Source organism: Capra hircus, unplaced genomic scaffold, assembly GCF_001704415.2.
Source record: "Capra hircus breed San Clemente unplaced genomic scaffold, ASM170441v1, whole genome shotgun sequence".
Classification (NCBI taxonomy): Eukaryota; Metazoa; Chordata; class Mammalia; order Artiodactyla; family Bovidae; genus Capra; species Capra hircus.
Genome location: NW_017189574.1, coordinates 386,518 through 414,298, shown reverse-complemented (window position 1 = coordinate 414,298; position 27,781 = coordinate 386,518). Strand labels below are relative to the sequence as shown.

Genomic DNA, 27,781 nt, shown 5'->3' with positions numbered 1-27,781 from the left:
ACTGACCTTTTCCAGTCCTGTGGCCACTGCTGAGTTTTCCAAATTTGCTGGCATATTGAGTGCAGCACTTTAACAGCATCATCTTTTGGGATTTGAAATAGCTCAAATTGAATTCCATCACCTTCACTAGCTTTGTTCATAGTGATGCTTCCTAAGGCCCTCTTGACTTTGCACTCCAGGATGTCTGACTCTAGGTGAGTGATCACACCATTGTGGTTATCCGGGTCATTAAGATCTTTTTTGTATAGTTCTTCTGTGTATTCTTGCCACCTCTTAATCTCTTCTGCTTCTGTTAGATCTATACTGTTTCTGTCCTTTGTTGTGACCATATTTGCATGAAATGTTCCCTTGGTATCTTTAATTTTCTTGAAGAGCTCTCTAGTCTTTCCCATTCTATTGTTTTCCTCTAGTTGTGGGTCATATCATCTTGAAATCTCCCCCCTTTTTTCCAATTGGAATTTCTTAAATTGTTTCTCATAATAGAAGAGTAGTGCATGTATGTATCAATCAGGTCAGTTCAGTCTCAGTCGTGTACGACTCTGTGACCCCATGGACTGAAGCACACCAGGCTTCCCTGTCCATCACCAACTCCCAGAGCCTACTCAAACTCGTGTCCATTGAGTTGGTGATCCTGTGCAACTATCTCATCCTCTGTCGTCCCCTTCTCCTCCTGCCTTCAATTGTTCCCAGTGTCAGGGTCTTTTCCAGTAAGTCAGTTCTTCACATCAGATGGCCAAGGTATTGGAGTTTCAGCTTCAGCATCAGTCCTTTCAATGACTGTTCAGGGCTGATTTCCTTTAGGATTGACTGGTTGGATCTCCTTGCAGTCCAGGGGAATCTCAAGTCTTCTCCCACACCACAGTTCAAAAGCATTAATTCTTCGGCACTCAGCTTTCTTCACAGTCCAACTCTCACATCCATACATGACCACTGGAAAAACGATAGCCTTGACTAGATGGACCTTTGTTGGCAAAGTAATGTCTCTGCTTTTGAATATGCTATCTAGGTTGGTCATAACTTTTCTTCCAAGGAGTAAGCGTCTTTTAATTCCATGGCTGCAATCACCATCTGATGTGATCATGGAGCCCCCAAAAATAAAGTCTGACACTGTTTCTACTGTTTCCCCATCTATTTCCCATGAAGTGATGGGGCTGGATACTATGATCTTCATTTTCTGAATGTTGAGCTTTAAGCCAACTTTTTCACTCTCCTCTTTCACTTTCATCAAGAGGCTTTTTAGTTCCTCTTCACTTTCTGCCATAAGGGTGGTGTCATCTGCATAGCTGAGGTTATTGATATTTCTCCCAGCAATCTTGATTCCAGCTTGTGTTTCTTCCAGTCCAGCGTTTCTCATGATGTACTCTGCATATAAGTTAAATAAGCAGGGTGTCAATATACAGCCTCGACGTACTCCTTTTCCTATTTGGAACCAGTCTGTTATTCCATGTCCAGTTCTAACTGTTGCTTCCTGACCTGCATATAGGTTTCTCAAGAGGCGGGTCAGGTGGTCTGGTATTTCCATCTCTATCAGAATTTTCCACAGTTTTTTGTGATCCACATAGTCAAAGGCTTTGGCATAGTCAATAATGCAGAAGTATATGTTTTTCTAGAACTCTCTTGCTTTTTCGATGATCCAGCAGATGTTGGCAATTTGATCTCTGGTTCCTCTGCCTTTTCTGCAACAGCTTGAACATCTGGAAGTTCACGATTCACATATTGCTGAAGCCTGGCTTGGAGAATTTTGAGCATTACTTTACTAGCATGTGAGATGAGTGCAATTGTGTGGTAGCTTGAGCATTCTTTGGCATTGCCTTTCTTTGGGATTGGAATGAAAACTCACCTTTTCCAGTCCTGTGGCCACTGCTGAGTTTTCCAAATTTGCTGGCATATTGAGTGCAGCACTTTCATAGCATCATCTTTCAGGATTTGAATATTTCTGGAATATTCAACTGGAATTCCATCACCTCCACTAGTTTTGTTTGTAGTGATGCTTTCTAAGGCCCACTTGACTTCACATTCCAGGATGTCTGACTCTAGGTGAGTGATCACACCATCGTGATTATCTGGGTCGTGAAGATCTTTTTTGTACAGTTCTTCTGTGTATTCTTGCCACCTCTTCTTAATATCTTCTGCTTCCGTTAGGTCCATACCATTTCTGTCCTTTATCGAGCCCATCTTTGCATGAAATGTTCCCTTGGTGTCTCTAATTTTCTTGAAGAGATCTCTAGTCTTTCCCATTCTGTTGTTTTCCTCTATTGCTTTGCATTGATCGCTGAGGAAGGCTTTCTTATCTCTTTTTGCTATTCTTTGAAACTCTGCATTCAGATGCGTATACCTTTCCTCGAGTTCTCCTTTGCCTTTAGCTTCACTTCTTTTCACAGCTATTCATTAGGCCTCCCCAGACAGCCATTTTGCTTTCTTGCATTTCTTTTCCATGGGGATGGTCTTGATCCCTGTCTCTGGTACAATGTCACGAACCTCTGTCCATAGTTCATCAGGCACTCTATCTATCAGATCTAGTCCCTTAAATCTATTTCTCACTTCCACTATATAATCATAAGGGATTTGATTTAGGTCATACCTGAATGGTCTAGTGGTTTCCCCTTCTTTCTTCAATTTAAGTCTGAATTTGGCAATAAGGAATTCATGATCTGAGCCACAGTCAGTTCCCGGTCTTGTTTTTGCTGACTGTATAGAGCTTCTCCATCTTTGGCTGCAAAGAATATAATCAGTCTGAGTTCGGTGTTGACCATCTGGTGATGTCCATGTGTAGAGTCTTCTCTTGTGTTGTTGGAAGAGGGTGTTTGCTATGACCAGTGCATTCTCTTGGCAAAACTCTATTAGCCTTTGCCCTGCTTCATTCCATATTCCAAGGCCAAATTTGCCTGTTACTCCAGGTGTTTCTTGACTTCCTACTTTTGCATTCCAGTCCCCTATAATGAAAAGGACATGTTTTTTGGGATGTTAGTTCTAAAAGGTCTTGTAGGTCTTCATAGAATCATTCAGCTTCAGCTTCTTTAGCATTACTGGTTGGGGCTTGGCCTTGGATAACTGTGATATTGAATAGTTTGCCTTGGAAATGAACAGAGATCATTGTGTCGTTTTTGAGATTATATTCAAGTACTGCATTTTGGACTCTCTTGTTGACCATGATGGCTACTCCATTTCTTCTGAGGGATTCCTGCCTGGCGTAGTAAATATAATGGTCATCTGAGTTAAATTCCCCCATTCCAGTCCATTTTAGTTCGCTGATTCCTAGAATGTCGACGTTCACTCTTGCCATCTCCTGTTTGACCACTTCCAATTTACCTTGATTCATGGACCTAACATTCCAGGTTCCTATGCAATATTGCTCTTTACAGCATCGGACCTTGCTTCTATCACCAGTCACATCCACAGCTGGGTATTGTTTTTGCTTTGGCTCCATCCCTTCATTCTTTCTGGAGTTATTTCTCCACTGATCTCCAGTAGCATATTGGGCACCTACCGACCTGGGGAGTTCCCCTTTCAGTATCCTATCATTTTGCCCTTTCATACTGTTCATGGGGTTCTCAAGGCAAGAATACTGAAGTGGTTTGCCATTCCCTTCTCCAGTAGACCACATTCTGTCAGACCTCTCCACCATGACCTACCTGTCTTGGGTGGCCCCACAGGCATGGCTTAATTTCATTGAGTTAGACAAGGCTGTGTTCCATGTGATTAGATTGACTAGTTTTCTGTGATTATGGTTTCAGTGTGTCTGCCTTCTGATGCCCTCTCACAATACCTACCGTCTTACTTGGGTTTCTCTTACCTTGGACATGGGGTATCTCTTCATGGCTGCTCCAGCAAAGCACAGCCGCTGCTCCTTACCTTGGACGAGGGGTATCTCCTCACTGCCACCCCTCCTGACTTTGAACATGAAGTAGGTCCTCTCAGCCCTCCTGCGCCCACACAGCCACCGCTCCTTGGATGTGGGGTTTCTCCTCTCGGCCACCACCCTTGGCCTTGGGCATGGGGTAACTCCTCCTGGCTGCCACCCCTGACCTTGGACGTGGGGTAGCTCCTATCGGCTGCTCCTGTGCTGTCGCAGCCTGGTACTCTCGGCCACCACCCCTGACCTCGGACGTGGGATAGCTCCTCCTGGCCGCCGCCCCTGACCTCGGATATGGGGTAGCTCCTCTCGGCTGCTGCCCCTGACCTCGGACATCGGTAGCTCCTCTTGGCGACCTCCCCGACCTCGGACGTGGGCTCCTCTCGGCCACGCTTCTGCAAGGTCCGTCACAGCTGTTGCGTTTCTGCATTAGCATGCATTTATCTAGATTCTTTTCCAAGAATGTTGAAAAACTAGTATGAAGTGAGTATTGAATAGTACTCAATTAGAAGGACTTTGGAGTCAAATAGATCTTAATTTGTGTCTCAGCCCTGTGAGCTACTATCTGCTTGGACAAGTTATTTAACATCTAAGCCTTCATTTCTGATCTGTACAATGGGAATAGTGAAAGTGCCTCCTTCATAGTGTTGCTGTGAGGCTTAAGTGACATTGGCTGACTTTTCATAAATAGGCATTGATGTGTAGATTGATCAATATTATTGTAGATAGGCCAACATTATTGAAGTATATTTTATATGCAGTGAGTTTTATCATTTTTAGTGCTCAATCCTATGAGTTTTAATAAACCCATTCACTTGTGTAAGCATCACCTAAAGACAGAAATATAGAAAAGTTCCATTACTGCTGAAACTTCCCTTGTGTTCTTTTGTAGTCATCCTTTCCCCCAGCACAGCCGCAGGTAATTACACTGATCTATTTTCTGTCCCTCTACTTTTGCTTTTTCCACAATGTCAAATAAATGGAGTCATACAGTGTATTGTGTTTTCAGTCTGAGTTATTTTACTTAGCATAGTGCATTTGAGGTTATCCGTGTTGTTTGTTTGTTCCTTTTTACTGATTAGTAGTATTCCATTTGAATAGACATGTCACAGTTGGTTTAGCCATTCACCAGTTTTTGGACATTTGGATTGTTTCCAGTGGCTGTGATAAATAAAGCTGCTTTGAGCATTTGAATACGAGTCTTTTTGTGGACATATATTTTCCTTTTTCTTAAGTAAATACCTAGGTATGGGATTGCTGGGCTATAGAGTAACTGTATACTTAACTTTATGAGAAACTACCAAAGTGTTTTCTAAAGTGCCTGCACTGTTTTGCATTCCTGCTAGTAATATATGAGGGTTCCATTTGCTCCATATCCTTAGCAACAGTTGTCATATGCTGTGAGGCTAAGAGTCTAGGTTCATTATTCCTATCTATCCAGTTGTTTCAACACCATTTATGGAAGCCCAGTTCTTTCTCTACTGAACTGCCTTGGCATCTTTGACCATGTATGTATGGGTGTGTTTTTGGACTCTATTCTATTCTCTGAGTCTCTCCTGATGCTAATACTGCATTTTCTTGATTACTGTAGCTCTATAGTTAAGTCATGAAAGCATGCAGTGTAAGCACATAGTATAGTTTCTCCAACTTTGTTCTCTCTCATAATTGTTCTGCCCATTTGCAGTCTTTTGCATTTTCATATAATTTTTAGAATTAGTATGTTAATTTCTCCAGAAGAGGCTGCTTGGATTTTCATTGGGATTGCATTGAATCTTTTTTTCCTGTATATTTATAGCAGCTTTAATCATAATTGCCAAAACTTGGAAGCAACCAAGATGTCCCTCGATGGGTGTATGTATAAATAAACTGGTGGCATCCAATGGAATATTGTTTAGCACTAAAAAGAAATGAGCTATCAAGCCTTGAAAAGACACGGTGGAACCTTAAATGCATACAGGCATACCTTCTTTTATTGTGCTTTGCTTTATTGCCCTTTTCAGATATTGCATGTATTTTTTTCTTGCAGTTTTATTGAAACATAGATGACATACAGCACTGTGTAAGTTTAGGGTGTACGGCATAATCATTTGACTTACATACCTCATGAAATTATTACCACAGTAAGTTTAGTGAACATTAATCATCTCATACACAAAAATAAAAGAAAAAAAATATTTTTCATTGTGATGAGAACTCTTAGGGTTTGCTCTCAACAACTTTCATATATAACATACCACAGTGTTAATTACATTTATCATGTTGTAAAATTCTTCTCTAATACTTACAAAGGAATTTTCTCTGTTTTGACTACCTTCATCCAACTCCCCCTTGCCCCACCCCAACCTCCAGTAACCACATATCTAATATATTTTTCTATAGGTTTGTTTGTTTTTGAGGTATAATTCACCCACAACATTACATTATTAAATAGTTCCTGTTGTACAACATAGTGATTCGATATTTCTATGCATTTTTAAATGATCAGCACAATGTCTAGTTACCATCTGTCACTATTCAAAGATAATATATTACTTTTGTTTAGCACTAATAGGGGACTATATTCCCCACACTGTATATTCCATAGCCATAGCTTCTTTATTTTGTGGCTGGAGGTTCTAATTCTGAATCTCACTTACCTAGTTCTCTCCTCCCCTCCTCCCACCACCTCTGGCCACCTGTTTATTCTCTGTACCCATGACTCTGTTTCTGTTTTGTTTATTTCTTTTTCTAGAGTCTACATATAAATGCAGTTACATTATATTTGTCTTTCTCTAACTTATTTTACTAGTATAATGCCCTGTAGGTTCATGCAAGTTGTCACAAATGACAAGATTGCATTATTTTTGTGGCTGAGTAATATTCCATTACACACACACACACACACACACACACACACTTCCCCCATGTTCATTAAACAGTCATCTCTTCATAGCACTTAGGTTGCCACTTAGGTATATTTTAGCTATTGTAAATAAGGTTGCAGTAAACATAGGGGTACATATATCGTTTCAAATTACTGTTTTTTTTCCTTCAGGTAAATCCCCAGGAGTCGAATTGCTGGAGCACATAATAGTTCTATTTTTAAGTTTTTAAGGACCCTTCATACCATTTTTCATAGTGGCTGCATCAGTTTACATTCTTGCCAACATTGCATGTGGATTCCTTTTTTTCTATATCCTCGCCAACACTTGTTATCTGTTGTCCTTTTGATAATAGTCATTTTGACAGATGTCAGATATTATCAAACTAGACTACTTCCTCATACCATATACAGAAATGAACTCAATTTGGATTAACAACTTAAATATAAGACCCAAAACCATAAAACTCCTCAAAGAAAACATAGGTAGTATGCTCTTTAATATCAGTCTTAGCAATATTTTTTTAATATGTCTCCTCAGGCAGAAGAAACAAAAGCATAAATAAGCAAATGGGACTTTGCATTGATCTTTAGAATAACGTGATGAGTATGGTAGGCTAAATAATGTCCCTCAAAGATATCTACTTACTAATCCATGGAACCTGTGTATATTACCTTCTGTGGCAAAAAGGTGAATATTACCTTATATGGCAAAAGATATGATTAAATTACAGATCTTGAGATGGGAGAATATCCTGGTTTATCCGGGTGGGCTCTAAATACATTCATGGGTTTCCATATAAGAAGGAGGCAGAGGACATACTATAAAGAGAAGACAATGTGATTGAAGCAGAGAAAGAGATTTGAAGATGCTGCCCTTCTGATATTAATAATGGACGAAGGAGTTCAAAGGAGTACAGGGAATACAGCTCTAAAAACTTGAAAAGGCAAGGAAAGGATTCTCTCCTAGTCTCTGGAGGGAGCATGGCTCTGCTGACACCTTAGTTTTAACCTAGTGAACCCCATTTTGGACCTTTAGCGTGCAGAACTATAAGAGAATAAATGTGTGTTGTTTTAAACCATCATGTTCATGGTAATTTATTATAGCAACCATAGGAAATGAATAGAGGATGTAAATTTTAACAGTATTGAATTTTTTAATCTGTAAAAATGATGGATCTCTCCATTTGTTTAGATCTTTAATTTTAAGACTTCTCGGGTAGTGCTAGTGGTAAAGAACTCTCCTGCCAATGCAGGAGACATGAGAGACACGTGAGGGTTCGATCCCTGGGTGGGGAAGATCCCCTGGAGAAGGAAATGGCAACCCACTCCAGTATTCTTGCCTGGGAAATCCCATGGACAGAGAAGCCTGGCAGGCTGCAGTCCATGGGGTCACAAAGAGTCAGATATGACTGAAGCAACTGAGCAAAGCTACAAAATTTTTTTGGCAGTGTTTATTAGATTTCAGAATCTAAGTCTTGAAGATATTTTGTTAAATTTGTCTTTAGGTATTTCATACTTTGATACTGTTGGAAATGGTAGTTTTTTCATAAACTTCTGATTTTAAATATTATTGTTTTTAGGAAAGTTGCAGTAAATTATAGTTCTTAAAAAAATCTGTGGCCATTTTCTCATTGCTAGCATATAGAAATGCAGTAAATGTTTTCATTTATTTACCTTGTATCCTGCAACTTTACTAAATTCACTAATTAGGTTTGGTAGCTTTTTTGGTCGAGTACTTAGGGTTTTCTACATAGACAGTCACATTATCTGCAAATATTAGATTTACTCCTTCCTTTCCAAATCTTTATCCTTTTTATTTCTTTTCTTGTATTATATTTGTGGCTAGGGTTTCCAGTACAGTGTTGAATAGTTGTATTGAAGTGGACATACTTCTTGTTTACCGTCTTAGGGGGAAAGTATTTAGTCTTTCACCACTAAGCATTTTTAACTAGGTTTTTTCTAAACATGAAAGTTGCTCAGGCGTGTCCGACTCTTTGCAACCCATGGACTATACAGTCCATGGAATTCTCCAGGCCAGAATACTGGAGTGGGTAGCTGTTCCCTTCTCCAGGGGATCTTCCCAACCCAGGGATTGAACCCAGGTCTTCTGCATTGCAGGCAGATTCTGTACCAGCTGAGCCACCAGGGAAGTCCAAGTCCAAAGACCCAGAGCCCTCGGCAGCAGACACTGAAGGAGACTGTCAGGTTTTTTCTAGATACCCCTCTATTCCTAATTTGCTTAGAGATTTTATCTTGAATGAGTAGTGAGTTATATCAAATGTTTCTCCTGCAACTATTAAAATAATCATATGGCTTCTCTTTTTCATTCTATTAATTCAGTGAATTACATTGATTTCAAATGTTAAGCCAAACTTGCAGTCCTGGCTAAACCACACTTAGTCATAATGCAGTATTCTTTCTATATATTGTTAGATACAATTTCCTGTTTTTTAGGGGTTTTGCATCTATCTTGCATGAAGGATACTGGTTTGTAGTTTTCTTTCTTGGTCAGGTTTGAGTATCAGGGTAATGCTAGTAGCTTCATAAAATAAATTGGGAAATGTTCCTGTCTCATCTTTTTCTGCAAGAGTTTGTGAAAAATTGGTACTATTTCTTCCTTATGTGTTTGGTAGATTTTGTCTGGGCCTGGCATTTTTTTGTGAGACTAACTACAGTTTCTGTTGTTCTTTAAATAGATATAGGAATATAAAAGTATTTCTTCTTGTGTGAACTTTAATAATTTATTTATTTCAAGAAATTTGCTTGCTTGAAGCTGTTCATAAAATCCGTTTCTAATTCCTGTAGGATTTGTCATGATGTCCCTGATTTCATTCCTGGTATTAGTAATTCATGTTTACTGTTTTTTTCCTGATCACTCTAGCTATCAGCTCAGTTCAGTCACTCAGTCGTGTCCGACTCTTTGCAACCCCATGGACTGCAGCACACCAGGCTTCCCTGTCCATCACCAGCCCCCGGACCCTGCACATATTCATGTCCATTGAGTCGGTGATGCCATCCAACCATCTCATCCTCTGTCGTCCCCTTCTCCTGCCTTCAGTCGTTCCCAGAATCAGGGTCTTTTCCAGTGAGTCAACTCTTCGCATCAGGTGGCCAAAGTATTGGAGTTTCAGCTTCAGCATCAGTCCTTCCAAAGAATATTTAGGACTGATTTCCTATAGGATTGACTGGTTGGATCTCCTTGCTGTCCAAGGGACTCTCAAGAGTCTTCTCCAACACCACCGTTCAAAAGCATCAATTCTTTGGCACTCAGTTTTCTTTATGGTCCAACTCTCACATCCATATATGACTACTGGAAAAACCATAGTTTTGACTAGATGGACCTTTGTCAGCAAAATAATGTCTCTGCCTTTTTTAAAAAAATCTTTTTAAAGAACCAGCTTTTAATTTCATTGATTTTTCTCTAACATCTTTCTTATGTAGTTCATTGATATTTGTGTATATATTTATTATTGACTTTCATTCATTTTTAAAAAATTTCCTTCTCTTCCTAGTTTCTTAAGGTGGATCATAGATTGTTGACTTGAGATCTTTTCTACTAAGCATTGGGTCGGGAAGATCTCCTGAAGTAGGAAATGGCAACCCGCTCCAGTGTTCTTGCCTGGAGAATTCCATGGTCAGAGGAGCCTGGTGGGCTACAGTTCATGGGGTCGCAAAGAGTTGGACATGACTGCAGCTTCCACACACAGAGAGAGTATTTACTTTTGATGTAATTGGCAATAGGGTTAGATTTTAACTGCCTTCGTCTGCAGTCTGGAATTTGCCTCCAGGCAGTAAGTTGAGGCATTGATAGAGTGTATTTCCTTTTTTTTTTTTTTATTTCTTTCTGCCATCATGGTCCTTCACTGCCTGTTGCCCATTGTTTGAAAACTGTTATTTCATATATTTCATCCAGTTTCTTTTTAAGGTGGGAGGGAAAACTCCATTCCTCTTATTCTACCAAAGTTGTAAGTAGAAGTCCTTAACAATGTAATTTCTAATTAATATTTTTAAAACACCCTCTTCATGAAGTCTGAAGTCTGTTTTATGTAAAATATGAGTGTATGTATGTGTATAATTCAGTCACCAAAAGACTAACACATGGATTAAAACTATATATGAATATGGCAGGTGGCTACTTTTTTAAAAATAGAATCAAATAATAAGTGACACAACTTGACCATATCTTGAACTGTCAACTTTTTTCAGTCTCTGTGTCTGGATGGCTAGTTCCTTCTGCTTGGAATGCTTCCTCATCTCATATCCTTTCCTGCCTGGTAGCTTTCCGTGTGTCCTCCAGACCAGCTTCAGTCTTATCATTTCTCTGCTTCCCAGTCCCCCCGGACAGAATCCATGTTTCCTCTGTGGGCTGTCATCACATTCTACCCATAGAATCATTCTGACATATGCATGTTATATATGTTTCTGTATGTACTTCTCTTACCAGGAAGCCCTGGAAAGCAGGGAACTTGTTTTAGTCTTCTTTATATTTCTTTTATCCTCTAACAACAGTATGTCTTCTACATAGAATTTTTAATATATGATTATTGAATTGGTGATTCTTTTCACATGCTAAAAAGTAATGCTGTTATCACACCTCATTTTAATATCGCCTATTTGTAATGTGAATCTTCTTTGTTTTTCTCCTAGTAAATTCCTCATCTATGCCTGTCTACTGCTGTTCTCTGTGTTGCTGGCCCTTCGTCTAGATGGCATCATTCAGTGGAGTTACTGGGCTGTTTTTGCTCCAATATGGCTGTGGAAGTTAATGGTCATTGTTGGAGCCTCAGTTGGAACTGGAGTCTGGGCACGAAATCCCCAGTATCGGTAATACTGCTTTATAAAACCTGTTGGTCTCTACCCTGGGCAGGTGCCGGGGGGAGTATCTTGTTTTTCACTTCTCATAAAGTAAGGAGTATTTTCTTTTCTACCTGTCAGAGGTTTTAGAAGAATATAAGCAAGCTTATTTCTATTCTGAGTTTTTAAAAATTAAGTATTTGATAGCCATTGTTAAACAAAAGCACTGTTATTTTAGGTGCTTAAGTTTCTAGCCAGCCCACAAAAGTTTATGTAAGCTAAAATGCACCCAAAATATAGAACTGTTACACCATGCTAGACAAGGAAGTGTGAAACCATCATATTTGTAGGAGCAGTTCTACAAATCAAAGTTCTAGTTTTGGCCATCAGGGATATACCCTTCTCCATTAATTTCTGGAACTGTGTCTCCCCTTACCCCAATCTCCTAGTCCTGGGATTTTAGGCCTATTAGTGCTGTGGGGGAAGCAGCTTGGCCAGGACACAGTGAGGCCCTGAGACAGGAAAAGATGAGGCCCAGATGCTGTGAAGGAGAATAGAGCCCTGGGGGCCAGGAAGAGGTGTACTCTTTACCTTCACCCGCTCCCCTCACACCTTTCTTCTTGGATGCCTCAGTCGGTCCAAGTTCTTGTCATGGGCTTAACTCTAGTGCACATCCTGCTGCTGCTGGGGCCCACCAGAGTCTGTCTGCTCTCCCTTGCAAAGTCTGCCACTTGGGAAAGGAAAAGGGGAGACTTGAGGGGAGCTATTCTAAACCATCCCCAGGCAGATAAGGAGTGACAGAATGCCCAGTAGGCAGGGGGGGAGAGAAGAGGGGGACACATGCAGTTGCTCATATGAGAAAAGTATATACGTTGGGACCATCTCAACTTGTTTAAATCTTCATTATGAACTTTAAAAATAAGATTTAGATCATCTAAAATATGTTACCACATATGTAGCTAAGAACTTGAAAATAGCCACACAGAGAGCCTTAGCAGATGGGGGACATTAGTGTATAACTTAGATTTTTATAAATTCTTAGATTTTTTTTTTTTAAGATTACCTGTGTGGCCACAAATCTTTTTTTTTTTTAATGAGATATTTTCAGATATCTAATGTTTGCTCTACTTTGTCCACCTCATGCGAAGAGTTGACTCATTGGAAAAGACTCTGATGCTGGGAGGGATTGGGGGCAGGAGGAGAATGGGATGACAGAGGATGAGATGGCTGGATGGCATCGCTGACTCGATGGACGTGAGTCTGAGTGAACTCCAGGAGTTGGTGATGAACAGGGAGGCCTGACGCACTGCAGTTCATGGGGTCGCAGAGTCGGACACGACTGAGCGACTGAACTGAACTGAACTGAATGTTTGCTCATTCTCTGCTGCCCCCTTCTCCTTTTGCCTTTAATCTTTCCTAGCATCAGGGTCTTTTCTAATGAGTCAATTAAATAGCATCACCGACTCAATGGACATGAGTTTGAGCAAACCCCAGGAGATAGTAAAGGGTAGAGGAGCCTGGCATGCTGCAGTCCATAGGGTCACAAAGAGTCAGACACGACCTAGTGACTGAACAACAACCTTTGCTACTCAAAGAATGAAAAGTGAAATTGCTAAACAGTTTAAGTGCCACTAGTTATTTAGAAACTGTTTGACCTTTTCTCTTTTGGTTTAAGGTACCTTTCAAGATTCCCTTAAGAAAAGGAATTGTATGTGTGTAGTTGAATGTCCTGAATGTACAGACATGGTCATTCTAGCATCAACATTGTCCAGTGGAACATTGTTGGGTCTTACAGAATATAACTTCTGATCTCATTTTCTCTGTGTCCTAAAGTCACACCAACATGATGCATCACAGATGTTCACCTATATATTGAATTAGGTGCATTGTTGGCCTTGCAGATGCATTTTTAACCATCTTCTTGATTAGTGGCCTTATTATTGTTTTAATTGTTAACCTATTAAGTCCATGCATGATCCATAAGCAGCTTAAACTGATTTAAAGAACAGTTTTAATGGCTCTTCTTTAGCATCTGCAGGTGTTAGTTTATCCTAATGGAATAGGAAGGAAAATAACATTCATAATTTGATTTTCATTTTAAAATAGCACCTAACAACAGTTTCTATATTTTCTTGAAATATAACAGACACTTATGCAATAAAACTAGGTTTTTCTTAATTGTATTGCATGAAATATGATTTACATGGTTTTTAATTCATTGAGAGCCGGGGATCATGAGATTCAAGGGATATGTGTCAGCTGTTAGCATTAGATGCAATAGCTTAAATAATTTTGGAAGTAGTTGAATTTAAATTTGTGAACGAAAGTGTTAATGTACACTATCAGGAAATAACTGTGGTAATTGCTTCTGAGAATATTCAGTTAAAACTCTTAAGTCTGGTTTGGTTGTAAATGTTCATTGCTTGTCATGTAGTAGTTCTTTGAAGTTTGAAAGATTGCCCCTTAAAGAGGAATGTTAACTTAGCTTTCCACCTGATTTCCCTTTGCCTTTTGTCAGATTTACAAATACAGTCCAGAGTATCCATGTAAGTTGGTGTTACATGGGCTGCTTGCTCGCTATGGAGATTCTGAACTGAGGATGTTTTTTTTCTTCTTCTTCTGTCCCTCTTTAGAGCAGAAGGGGAAACATGTGTGGAGTTCAAGGCCATGCTAATTGCAGTGGGCATTCACTTGCTGCTGCTGATGTTTGAAGTGCTGGTGTGCGACAGGATTGAGAGAGGCAGCCACTTCTGGCTCCTGGTCTTCATGCCGCTCTTCTTCGTTTCCCCTGTGTCTGTGGCAGCTTGTGTTTGGGGCTTTCGCCATGACAGGTCACTGGAGGTGAGATTTCATATATTTAGGAAGGTTCAAAAATCAGAATCTTTTGATCAGTTACTGTGATAGAAGAGGTTGATCACTAATGCTAGATCATGGTATATAAGGAAACGAAAAACAATGGAAATGATCATGTTTCTCTTTCTTGACTTAAACCCCCAGGCCATCAGGCTTCTTCCTGCTTCATGTCTTTCCCTGTTCTCCTGGATCAGCCAGCTTCTCCTGAGAAACAGACCCAGTAGGATACATGCAGATGGAGATACAGTTGCAGATATGTAGATAGGTGTTCACATAGGAGGATTATTGGAAGGTGCTGGCTCACGTGCTTATGGGGGCTGGAGATTCAGCAGGATTTCTCCCTCTCCAGGAAACCATGGTCTTTACTCCTTAGGCCCTTTAGCTGATTGGATGAGATCTAACCATACCATCAAGGGGAATGTCCTTTAGTTAAAGTCAGTACCCTCACAGCAATACCTAGACTATTTTTTGATTAAATGACCAAGTACTACAGCCACGCTGCCTGCTTTGGCACTGCACCACCACCCCCCACCCCCGTGTCCTGCAGCCTCATCTGAAGGCCTTTGGAGCCCTCATCTCGCTGACCACTCTGCAGGTCCTGACACTCTGGGTCCCTCCGCCAATCTGGCTACCTCAGCCTGTATTCAGCTTCTTCACTGAATTCCTCTTCCTCTATTCCTCACAAGTCACTGTTTCTTAGGCTCCTCAGTTTAGTCACTCAGTCGTATCTGACTCTTTGCGACCCCATGGACTGCAGCACGCCAGGCTTCCCTGTCCATCAGCAACTCCCAGAGCTTGCTCAAACTCATGTCCATCGAGTCAGTGATGCCATCCAACCATCTCATCCTCTGTCATCCCCTTCTCCTCCTGTCTTCAATCTTTCCCAACATCAGGATCCTAACCTTGGGCATTTTCTGTCCTCACTGTGCACACTTCCTCTGAATGATCTCATTCACACTTCCTGCCTCCACGGCCACTTCTGTGCTCTCACTTCCTGATTCTGCATTTCTCAACTCTGATTTCCACATGAGCTCTAGGCTCCTACCTCACTTCCCCCAAATCTGTATTCCCTGTATTTGTTGAAGGTGCCATTTCCAGCCAGTCACACTTACCTTTCCACCTTATGCCTCTTTTGCTTTGTTTTCTTTTCTATTATCTGAGCAAATGAAGTAACAATACCATGGTTTAAAAATCATTTATACATTAAACAAAATCACTGACATTAAACATTCTAGATTCTGCCTATTTGGGGCAGTGTTTCTCAGTGGGGGCTGGATATACTGTTGTCCTTTGGGATAGGAAATGTTTTCTTGAGCAGGACTGTCCCCTGCATTTCAGGTCATTTACTGCTGATGTCTGCCTAGTAAACACTAGTGGATGTGCTCCCGCAGGTTATTGTCACATCCAGTAGGGTCTGTGCACATTTCCTAGCTCCTCCCCAGGCAAGCAGCATTACCCAGGTTGAAAAGCACTGAGAAAGTTATGTAAATACTGTTGGATGGGAGCTAAGGAAGAAGTTAAAGAAAACTAAAAAATTGGAACTTTATTTCTTAGAAAATGAAAGCATATACCAGGGCTACAACTATACTAGGCACAAAACCGTATTTTCCTAATGCAGAGTTCTAGAAAATACGTCACTCATAGGGTCACACTCTTGGCAGTCTACCTGTGAGAAGAAACCATGTGCCAAGACTTGAGCCCCCTCTTGGTTTTTATGTCCCAGGAGGAGGAGTACTTATTGGCTAGAGGTTAATGGGCCTAGGTTCCCCCAGGGCCATGCAGGAGGAGTCAGGGTGTGGCAGGGTGCCCTGTGCAGGAAGGAAAGGGGATGGTATTTTTCAGGCAGAGGAAATAACACATAAGAAGCCATAGACATAGAAGAAAGTCTGCCATGTCAGGTGAACCAGTGGCTCAGATAGGACTGCAGTACGGTTTTGCAAGATGCAGAGTCCTGGTGATGGTTTCACAGCCATACTCATATGGTAGTAATATGAATATACTTAATATGGTTAAACTGTACCCTTAAAGAGAATTAAGATGGGAAGTTTTACATTATTTGTATTTTTCCACAGAAAAAAACGCATGGAGCATAAAGTGTAACTGAAGGAACTAGGGAGAAGGGAGAGGCTATGTAGAGAGGGATTGGGCTGACTAAGGGCCAGTCCTTAGTCTTCAAGGCAGTGCCCAGCTGCCCAGGGCACCACAGAGTGCTCACAGGGCACCATGGGATATTGGGCATTTTTGAGGGAGAAGCAGTGATCCCTGACATCTGTGGGGACACACAGTGAACTACTAGCTCCACATAGTTTGGGTTTTATTGTTAGGTCACACTGCATTGATTTCAGTGGTGTCATAGAAGAGTCTAGGTTGTTCGCTTTCTCTGGATGAGAAGGCAGTACTGTGCAAAAATCCATAGAGGGCTACTTAGGATGTCAGTATTCCTTTTAGATCTAATGGCTTAAGTCAGTGGAACCATTAGATGTTTCTTTTCGCCCATAGGCCTTAGAAGGAATGGCTGAATCACTAACTGCCTAGGGAACTGGGAGCTTTGGGGCAGACCTGGGCCAGGTTGGGTAGTGTCATATGATTTTCATTCTGTGGGTGGTGGTGAGCTGTTGAAGAGCAGCAAGTGCTGGAGCCAGCAGGAGGGCCACCTGTGGGGCACTGGGACAGAGACTGGGCTAGGGACCCTAGAGAAGTCTGCGTGGTGGAGGACACAGGCAGTGACTGAGCCTAGAGCATGGAGAAGGGAATGCAGCTGTGCGCCCGTGTCCTGATTTGGGGAATCCAGGCTGCGGTGGCTCTTGGTGAGACAGGAGGCTATGGGAAGCTATGGCACAGGGTGAAGGAGGCCAGGTATGGGTGATGATTGAATCCCTAGGGGATGGCGGTCAACTGAAGTGCCTCAGGGAGAGCTGACTCTGGGCCCTGGCAGGAAGGCTGCAGTGGAGACGGAGGTTGCAGAAGCGAGCAGGAGGAGGGCGTGCCTGCCAGAGCTGTGGAGGCCAGCTCTGCTCCCCACTGAGAATGGAGCAACAAGAGTCAAGGAAGTATGCATGTTTGTGTTTGTGTCTCTCCAGTGGTTAGAGAAGGCAGACTTCGGGGGCCACCACCATTTAAAGAGAGGAAAAGGTACCTGACAGGGAAGTATCAGAGACCAGGAGGCTGGCAAGAAAACACACTGGGTTCCTCAACAAGGGAAGGAGTGATGGGCAGTGTCACTTGGTGTGGCAGTGCCCAGTCCGGTGCCAGTGGCAGTGTTCCCAACGCTGCAGAAGTGACTGGGGACCTAGAGGAAAGCAATTTCCAGGTAGTTGTGGGAACAGAGACCAGTGCACAGTGGACCCTGGAGCTTGGAGTGGCAGGGGAGGCCATGGAGACTCCAGTGTCCACAGTGTCTCACAAAGCTCTGGGGTGATGGAAGGAGAGAACTAGGGCTGGTAGGGGCACTAGATCAAGAGAAGTGTGGGTTCATTTGGTCTTGGGGTTATTTTGTGTCTAATGGAGATGAGTTGAACATGTGCTTGCAGGAAGGATCCGTGGCATGGCGTGATTCAAGATGCAGTAAAACATCCACGAGTGGCATCTTGATGTGACAAGGTCCTCCAGAATCCAGAAAGAAGTAGGGGGTGCAGGCGGAGTCCCAACACAAGAAGAAGGCAGGACAGTGATGGTTAGGAACCATCCTAACGTAGATGCTTGTGGGCAGGGACAGGAGGGGAGCTGGCGAGTCCAGCAAAGACTGCCTGTACAGATTGCAAGCCTGGAAACGGGTCACTGCATGGACGAGCTTAAAGGGCCAAGCAGCCACCGAGCAGAGAAGACAGGACACAAGGCCAGAGCCAGGCTTCTCCTTGGCACAGCACTGCTTTGCTCCTCTCTGCTGAAAATCAGGAGGTTCCAAGTGTGATGTAATAAAACTTTTGCTGCATTATAATTTGCATTGCCTTTTTAAAATGTTAACCAAACAACTGTGGTATTGAATACAATTGTTACTTTGTTTAACTGATTCTTCTCTTCATTTTTAGTTAGAAATCCTGTGTTCTGTCAACATTCTCCAGTTTATATTCATTGCCTTAAGACTGGACAAGATCATTCACTGGCCCTGGCTTGTATGTAACTTTTTAAATCTTTAAATAAACTTGTTTTGATTATAAAACTCATGTTCATCATAGAAATCTTGGAAAAGACAGATAAACATAGGTAATAGGATAATAATCACCCATAATCCCCTGGGAGATAACATAGTTAGTGGTTTTTGTTTCCTTGTTTGGGGGTTTATTGTTTCATAAGGATAATTGAGATCATACTGCATTTATAATTTAGTATCCTGCTTTGTTGTTCTAATGTTGTGTCATAAGCAGTTTTCCATGTCAATAAATGCTCTTTATATGTATAACCTTGAAAGTTTAATTGATAACAAAATATTCTTCAAATACATTTACCAGACTGTCCTCTCATTTCTGAATATTGAACTTGTTACCAGTGCTTTTACAATTATAAATCATGCTGCAGCATATAATTTTGTGTAGATAAATCTTTGCCTGGTTTTTTTTTTTTCATTGCTTTTTTTAAGGAAAGACTCCAAAAGCAGTATTACTGGCCCAGAGAGTAATAGCTTTTTGAGATTTTGAAATATAAACTGCACTGCCAACTCCCTTTTTCAAAAAACAACTGTGCCTGTTTATACTTTTGCCAGGGATGAAGTCTAAGTCACACTAGTGACCTCTGACTTCCATGAATGGCTGTTGGTTAAAACTGATTGTGCTTACATAGGTAGGAGAATGGATGGAGACACACACACGCACGCGCGCGCGCGCGTGCAAATGGCTCCATCCATACAGTACAATTTCAACTAGTAACACATAGAAAGAAGATGAGAGAAAAGGTAGAAGACTTACGTTGCCTGTGTGCGATGAGGTCTTGCCAGGGTTTGGGATCCCGTCCCTCCACTGCTTGTTGTGTACTTTTGTATACAAGACATTTTCTGTGATGAACATGATTTACCTTTAAAAAAAAAATAACAAAGGTAAAAAAATACACTGAAAAAAAGAAAATAATCATTTGGAGACAAGAGAATAAGAGAATAAAAGATGCCTTTATAATGAATAAAGATAAGATCTATCACTTTTTCCTAAAATCTTTGATAAAACATCCATAATAAAAACTATTGTTCAGTCATCCATCTTACGGCTTCAGGGTTCTGTATCTGCAGAATGGTAATTGGGCTCAGAGCCTTCTCTTGTACCATGGCAGAAACAAATCTGAGTAAGACCACAATTTGAGTGTAAGATTCAATCAGAAAAAAAAAAGATTAGGAAAAACTATGCATATTTTCTATAGATAAACAAAGGCATTTTTCCTGCCCCAGTGCTGTGCAAATCCTAGCAGATGAAACAGCCTGACTGCAGGTTTCCCACAGTGTTCAAGAGAAGCCCAGTGAGGCTACTCACTGACATTCTACTCAAGAGGGCCAGGCCACTGTGCCTGACCCCAGATGTGCTTTAGGAGGAAGACCACAGCAAACTTCCATGCAGGAAGTCCAGCCTCTTCAGGAGTCCAGCTTAAGTCCTACGTCTAAAAATGAAATGTGAAAACCAGAGAACTGTTAGGAGACAGTCTTTGGGATCTGTAGTTAGGTGAAGAATTCCCGGAAATGATACCAACAACATGGTACATAAAAGAAGCTTAAAATTAAAGTAATATTCATGAAAAACAGGTTGCAGACTAGGAGGAAATACTCATAAAACACATGTGTAACCAAGGACATATATCCAAAGCATCTAAAGAACTCTTAAAATTAAAAACTTCAGCAACAAAATTTTAAAATTAACTGAACCAACTATTCACAAAGAAGACAGACATATGGTGAATATGCACATGTAAAGGACAGCATTACTTACTAGGGAAAAGCAAATAAAAACCAGAATGAGGTGCCACAATACCTTTATCAAAGTGGCAAAGATAGCAATAGTACCAGGTGTGTTAGGGTGGAACCAAGGGACGAGGACATTTGCCCATTGCTGGTAGAAAGGCCAAACTGGATAGATGCTCTGGAAAATGTCTTGGCAATTTCTAATAAGGTTAAATATAGAGTTGCCATGTGACCTAGCAGTGCCAAACCTGGGTGTTTCCCTTGGAGAAATGAAAATGTACAACCACACAGAAACCTGGGCACAAATGTTTACAGCAACTTCATTTGCAACAGCCCAAAACGGGAAAGCACCCGCATTTCCTTCCCAGGGTGAGCAGATAAACAGGCTTGGGTGCATCCATCCAGTGGAGCACCACTCAGCAGTGACCGGTAGATAGACAACAATAGCCTGGAAGCATCTCAGAGATGTCCTGCTGAGTGGGAGAAGGCAGCCTTGGAAGGTGACATGCTGTATGAGTCCATCTCTGTCACATTCTTGAAGAGACAAAAGTGTTGTGTTAGAGGACAGAGCAGTAGCTTCTGGGGGTTGGAGTTGGAGCAAGTTGGTGACACAGCGAAGACAGAGCATGAGGGAGTGTGGCATGGTGAGGGAGTTATCCTCTGTCTCGCCCAAGGCCCCACAGATCTATACATACGTGTATGAACCATCATGGAACTGGCCACCAATAGAAAACAGTCAATTTTACTGTTTCACAACAGAAAACAAAGGGACAACAGATGTACCCAAAGGGGCCATCGAGAAGGGGGAAAAGGTCAAACAGAGGGAGCTTGGTGAGGCCCCCGGGACTCATCTTCTGGGCTTATATGGGGGGGTGAAATGAAGTCTTTCTGATGTGACAGCAACAGACACAGAACCCGTCTGGGCGAGGCAGCAGGGAAGCCTCCTGGCCTCAATGTGCAAGTTCATGGAGGGCCTGGGTCCCCTGGGCAGCCTGAGTTGCCAGGGAGCACGATCCCCAGCCTCTGGCTACAGAACCCCTGGCAGGATGGTCAGTGCCTGGGAAGAGGGGACATGCTCGTGAACTGGGGCGGCCTCACTACCCTTGGCAGGTGAAAGGGAAGTGGGCAGGGCACAGGCCAGCTGAGTGAGCTCAAGATTCAGGGAAATGGCTGCTCTCCACCTTGAGGGTGGCCCCAGCTGCGGAGGATCCCACCAGGAGCAGCGGATCCTCTTCACACACTGGCCACATCCAGGCCTGGCACCCACTTACATGCAGAGATCCAAGATGAAGTCAGCCGTGCCTCCTCTAAAGACCTTCCTTCTCTCCTCCTGCCCTCAGGTCGTGTGTGTCCCCCTGTGGATTCTCATGTCCTTTCTGTGTCTGGTGGTCCTCTACTACATCGTGTGGTCCGTCCTGTTCCTGCGCTCCATGGATGTGATCGCAGAGCAGAGGAGGACACACATCACCATGGCGCTAAGCTGGATGACCATCGTCGTGCCACTCCTCACTTTCGAGGTAAGCTCTCTGGCAGACTGTGCTCCCCTGGGGCTTGGAAGGAGTACAGGACAGTGGAGCTGCCTTTCTTTGGAGGCCTGGGAACTGGCAGTGGGAAGTGGACCTTTCCTGCTACCATGCATCTGAATGTATTGGTTTGTCTTCTAGAAAGAGAAAGTTGGATGTGGTGTTTTGGTATTTGAGCCCTGTGGAGAATTAGAGAGTGGGCACTGTTGACTTCTCTGAAAAAAAGAAACACCAGGAAGAGTTTCCCATAACAAGCCAGATGTTGGAAATTTTCTAGGTGGATGGATTCTGCTTCGTCCTGAAGAGCCGTGTGAAAGCTCTTCTCATCCTTTCCCCCAGAATGGAGGGTTTCCGTTATCTCCTGTGAGGTGACCTTTCCCCCTTAGGAGGCCTGACGAGGGTGGGCAGCCTGGCTTCAGACAGGGTCCGTTTTCAGACGCTCCATCGACAGAACGTTGACCATTTCTCTTTCCTTAGATCCTGCTGGTTCATAAGCTGGACGGCCACAATGCGTTCTCCTGTATTCCCATATTTGTCCCTCTTTGGCTTTCCTTGATCACTCTGATGGCAACCACCTTCGGACAGAAAGGCGGAAACCACTGTATGTACTTAGCATTTCAGAAGTCCTTGAATGGTGGGTGTGCACGTCTTTGTCTGGTGTGTGGCTATATGGGTGTGTGTGTGGCCCTGCTCTATGAAAAAACGAACCTGAGGACCCCAGTCAAGGAGTTTCCTTGGGAAAGCTGGGACTGGAGAAGACCTAGAGTCTTCCAGGAAAGGGAGCACTGTTAATCCTGTGACTGGAGAACTGAGCATGGCAGGTGGCCTCTCTGAGTCCATTCACTGTGAAATGGGAAACATTATCCCTTCTAGCCAGGGGCTCCTGAAGATTCAGTGAAAATCTGCATCATCTCCCAAACTCTGGACATCCTCTGGGATCTGTTTCCTCACTCTTGGCAGCATCATTCTTGATATCACTGACTCTCAGCAGTGGTTCCTGGCTCACTCGCTCTCCCTCTCCAGTGTAATGATACCTGTTTAGAAGTGCTCTTTGATAAGAGTCTCTCCTCACTAGTCCTTGAGCTCCTTTGCCTGTAACCCTGGAACACACCCTTCTCGAAGCTAATGCGACAAGATGTTGTACCCAAGAAAAGCCAGCACTGACCTGATGGTTTAGTGGTACCCAGACAGGAAGAGCAGGCCTTGGAGAAGGAGCTTTGAGGTGGCCCTGTGAGCTCAGGCCACCTGCTGGCCTGGACCAACACATACCTATTGTCTTCCCAGACTCCAGGGGTGACAGAAACCCTTTTCTTGGATGACATTCCTTGTTGTACATGCCTTTCTCCTGGGCCAGGAAGATTTAGTGGTTGACATTGCCTAGGTGCCATAGGCATTTGAGATTCACTAGGGCAATAGTTCTCAAACTGGAGGACCCATCAGAGTCCCAAGACCCCACTCCACCCCCCACCCCCACCCCCAGACACAGAGTTTCTGGTTCAGGAGGTTTGGACCAAGGCCCAGTATCGCATTCCTGACAGGCCCCAGGGAGACATCCTGGGGGCTGCCAGTCCAGGACCCCCAGCTACAGAGCCACAGAGCTGTAGGGCATCCTTCTGGTCCTTGTTGGTATTAAGGCCTAGCTCAGGCTTCATTCTAAGACATCAGGATAAAGCAGTACATTATACAAGGAAAATTTCTCTTCAGGAAAGAAAAGCAACCTGAGATTCAGGGGAGGCTAGTGTTTGAGAAAGTACATTTCTTCTGTTTCAGGGTGGTTTGGGATTCGCAAGGATTTCTGTCAGTTTCTGCTTGAAATCTGCCCGTTTTTGAGAGAATATGGAAACATCTCCTACGACCTCCACCATGAAGGTAGTGAGGAAACTGAAGAAACACCAGTTCCAGAACCTCCTAAGATCGCTCCTATGTTTCGAAAGAAGACCCGGGTGGTTATCACCCAGAGCCCTGGGAAATACGTCCTCCCACCTCCCAAATTAAATATCGAAATGCCAGATTAGACCATGCTGCTCCCAGAGCAGATCAAGAGTGCACCTGGCCCGCCCTCTTTTCCACCTTCTTCTGCCTCTCCATTCACCCCCTCCCTCCCACCCTGAACTGAAGCTGGAGCTGGGTCTCCAGGGACTTCCATCTCATGCCTTGTTTGCACTCAATGCCTACCCAGTGACTCACCGCCACGGGACATGCAGCTGGCAGGTGCCTGGAACATGCAGCGTGGTGTAGGGTGCACATCAGTGGCTTTGGACCTGATGGAGGGAGCATATGGAGACAGAGGAAGCAACTCCCAGTGGGCAGGTGCCTTCAGAGCTGGCTTGGGCCCCGAGAAGGAATGGCCACACAGCTGGTTTTCTAAGTGTGAAAATTTCCGTCAAAAGTGTTATTGAAAAATGTATTATTGAACCAAGCCAGCCTGGCCACTTAGCTCAGAAACTCCTGTTGTGGTGTGGTCAGGGCCCCTGACTAGGCCTCAGGCCTCACATGCACCCACACCACTGTGACTGGCCGTGCTCCTGCCATGCACATCATTTCTCTCTGGGTTTTTACTGACCCTGTTGGTGAACCCTTTCTAATGGAGTGACTCCGTGCCTGTATAGTATTTATACAAATATTTTAGCGTTGTAATATACCGTGTTAAATCCTAGTTCTGTACAGTATATTCTGTTAAAGTATTTTTTTACAAGCTTGTACTGGAGACATACACATTCTGTTGCAGAAGTAGAAGCCAGTAGCACCACACCCCTGTCCTGACCACTGGAGTGCTACCCCCTTCATGGGACATTGCCATCTCCTCTTCAGTTTCTCCATATACATACTTGCTGCTGCTGCCAGAACCACCACAGTAAGCAAGAAATGGTTTGTACTTTTTCTCCCACACTGGGAACACTGACTTGCAGAAAGCCGTAAAGCACGCCTGGAAACCGGAGTGCTGGACAAGGGTGCCAAGACTAGGAATGTCCAGCAGCGTGCACAGGTTGAGATGTGGGGCTTGCTGTCCATCGCACGCTGGGCCTGTGCTTTTAGCTAGGAGCTTGGGGTATAGCCAAGAGTCAGAAGGAAAAAAGCAGATGTGATGCAAACAAGATGGCCATGAGTAGAACAGGGTAAAAGGAGCCCTGGCTTTGTCACCCAGGAGCAGGGGAGAGAGGGAGAGAGGGCAGCTACTACCTTGTGTAAACCAGGCTCCGCTGATGTACACTGCACCCACCACTCCATCCTGGCACCAGCCTGGAGCAAGCCTCTGCTATCTTCAGGGGGACACGTGGAATGGTGTTGCCTTTCCTGCTTGGTATGTAACAAATGTAGCCCAGTCTACTCGTTTCCTCCCCTTTAGCTGTTTAATAAACTAGTTCTTCATTTTCCACGTGCACTGTGCAGGTCTTACTTAAATGTGGACCAGGATGCTGGGAGTTCTCTTGGCCAGCACAAAAGGGAATCTCGAGCTGCCCCAGCCAGCTGAGGGGAGCAGGGGTGGGTGAGCATCTCAGGAGTATGCAGGGGCAGCCAGGATATACAGAGAGGAAAGGGTGGGCCCGGGGATTCAGCTATTGGCAGGGGGTGCCCTGCCACAATCCTGACAGCTAAGGATATAGCCGAGAGTGTTTGCAGGGTCCCAGACAGTCTAAAATGGAACTCGCCTTTTCAGGGGTCCGAGGCATCCCCGAGTCACGTGGGAGGGTGCTGAGTAGGGCTTCTGTCTAAGGGAAACACTGGGCAATTCTGTCTAGCTCACTCGAGCTGTGTCTAGAAACATTCAATTCAGGTGGTGTTTCAGCCCCCAGTTTGCAAGACTCGACAAGGAAGCCCACCCCCTCGCTGGTGACAGGAGGCTTCCAGCACGGAGCCAAGGTCCACTGGGAGATCAGTGCTTATGCGCCTTAGATGCAGACTTGCTGTGAGACACAGCAGGCTTCCCCATAACCACGTGGCAGACTTAACATGTCAGGAACCTCGCCACCTCCTGTACCTCCCCTGAGTCCTCAGGACCCCGTGAGGCAGGTGCCCCTAGGATTACCCATGTGGGGAAGCAAAGGCTCAGAGTGGGCAAGCCAGGCAGCTGGGGATCAGCAGGGCAGCCGTGCCCACCTTGGCATCTCCTCACCCGAGCCCTCTCTCACCCACTGAGCCGGACTCCTGGGCCAGATGGCTGACACCTCAAGGTCAGAGGCATTTCTGATTCTGGAAATCTCGGGAAGATCTTCAACCCCAAGAGCAGAGTTGAGGTGGGGGGCATTAGTGGGGTGGGCTGCCTGTGTGGTCTGCCCTGCATGGCCGCCTCTTTGATGTTAGAGCACCAGGCCCCAGAGCAGGATGGCAGCTCTCACAGCCTGGACACAGCTGGATGGAATTCCCATGGATGGCAGTCACAGGAAAGAGCCACACTGTGTGAAGGCCCAGGGCAACCACCCCCTCCCATGTGCCTGGGACCATGGTATGCAGAGCAAGGCCAGCCTGGGGTAGACATGGGCAGGCTGCAGAGCCCAGAGGATGGCAACCCGTCCTTCTGTGTCCCTGGGACTTCATCTGTAGCCTCTATAGCCCCTACCCTTGGGCTCCTACAGACCAATGGCAGGACCCAGAGAGTGTCTATGTGGGGGACTGGGTGCCCAGCTAGCGACAGTGCACAGAGGGCCAGGTGGCTGTACCCTTGGCCATGGACCCCCACCCTGGATGTGGCTGTGCTTGAGCACAAGGGTGCCATCCAGAACCCTCAAGGCACCTGGGAACACAGAGAATGGGCTGACTTTGAGGGTCACATGTCTTTCGGTGCGCACCTTCCCAGACCTGGGACTCCAGGACCAGAAGGCCATGCCCAGTTCGCACAAGTGCTCGGCCTGAGACTTCACGCCCATACACGAGTATCATGGGGCCCACTGCCATGATGAGCGTGGACCAGGAGGCTGACACGCTGACCAGCCTGGGTACAGCAGCCCTTTATTAGGTCACTTAATGATTGCCTTGTAATGTCAGCCCCAAGCAAGCAAAGGCCTTTGATGAGGGGCCGAGCACCCTTGTGAGCCTGGACTGCTAGCCACTGCACTGTCCCATTTCCAAGAGGGAGTGGTGCACCACCCTCCACGGGGCTGCAGACAAGGAGGGCCCCATGATGGACGGGGTGCCCGGCTTCCGGGGGGCTCCCTTTCTTCCAAACACAGGGCCTCCAGCCCTCGGCTCAGGGAGCTGTGACCCTCCCTGTGGACCTTCCGGTAGCCCTGGCTCAACCTGTGCCCATGGGCCACCACAGCTTCAGGCTGCTGCTGGAAGAGAATGCTTTCCAGGCTTTGAGTGAAGAGCCTTTGTTGAAGAGGCCACACACCGAGTGTGGTGCCCTGCCTGGGGAAGAGGGCAGTCTCCTCTCCCTCCCCTTTCCCATCGTCAATAGTCACCGCTTTGTGTCCATCTGGTGGGAGGAAGACAGCACTTGCATAGGCATGAATGAGGAGCTCTTCGAGGACATTTTGGAGAGGGTGGCTCAGACAAGGTATTTGAGACAGACTGCATGAAGAGCTTCGTCTGCCAGCTTAGTCTGTACAGATTCAGCAAAGTGTGCCAGAATGTGCTCACCTCCCTCTGCCTGACCAGCCTGCTCATGGAGGAGCCGCCTGTCTGTGTCCTGAGCAAGTTAAGGGTGGGGGAGTACCTGCTGGGCCCTGGGGGCGGGGTGGGTACCAACCTCAGGGCCGGCATGAAAGCTGTGTGTAAAGACAGGACTGGGGACCAGCGTGACTGCCGGAGCTGCCAGTGCTGCGCGCTGCATTGGGGAGTTGTGAGGGGCAGAGCCTGACCATTCTCAGCACAAAGAAGTCATTGCCCCTCCTCTCTTTCTCCAGTGGGGATGTCTGTGGGAGATGCCGGAGGTGAGCTGAATGCACAGTAGGGATCAGGTCAGGATACACAGGGGCCAGGTGTCTCTGTACCACTGACTCATGGGCCCTTAGATCGCAGTCACACTGGGGAAAGAGATGACACTGCTCAAATGCTGGGCCTCCTGTCCTCCAGCCAGGGCA

At 44.6% G+C, this 27,781-nt stretch overlaps 1 protein-coding gene across 2 annotated transcripts in view; it reads left to right on the top strand.

Annotated features, from left to right (window-relative positions):
* Positions 1 to 25,137, top strand: part of TMEM185A (transmembrane protein 185A) — a 42,552-nt gene extending 17,415 nt beyond the window's left edge. The window contains exons 2-7 of one of the 2 annotated variants that reach the window (XM_018044481.1): positions 11,364 to 11,540; positions 14,144 to 14,351; positions 18,392 to 18,475; positions 21,579 to 21,755; positions 22,239 to 22,362; positions 23,532 to 25,137. In XM_018044481.1, the coding sequence (XP_017899970.1) occupies positions 11,364 to 11,540; positions 14,144 to 14,351; positions 18,392 to 18,475; positions 21,579 to 21,755; positions 22,239 to 22,362; positions 23,532 to 23,776 (1,015 nt within the window). In that variant the 3' untranslated portion in view covers positions 23,777 to 25,137. The other variant, XM_018044482.1, reaches the window with a different exon arrangement.
* The last annotated feature ends 2,644 nt before the right edge of the window (positions 25,138 to 27,781 follow it).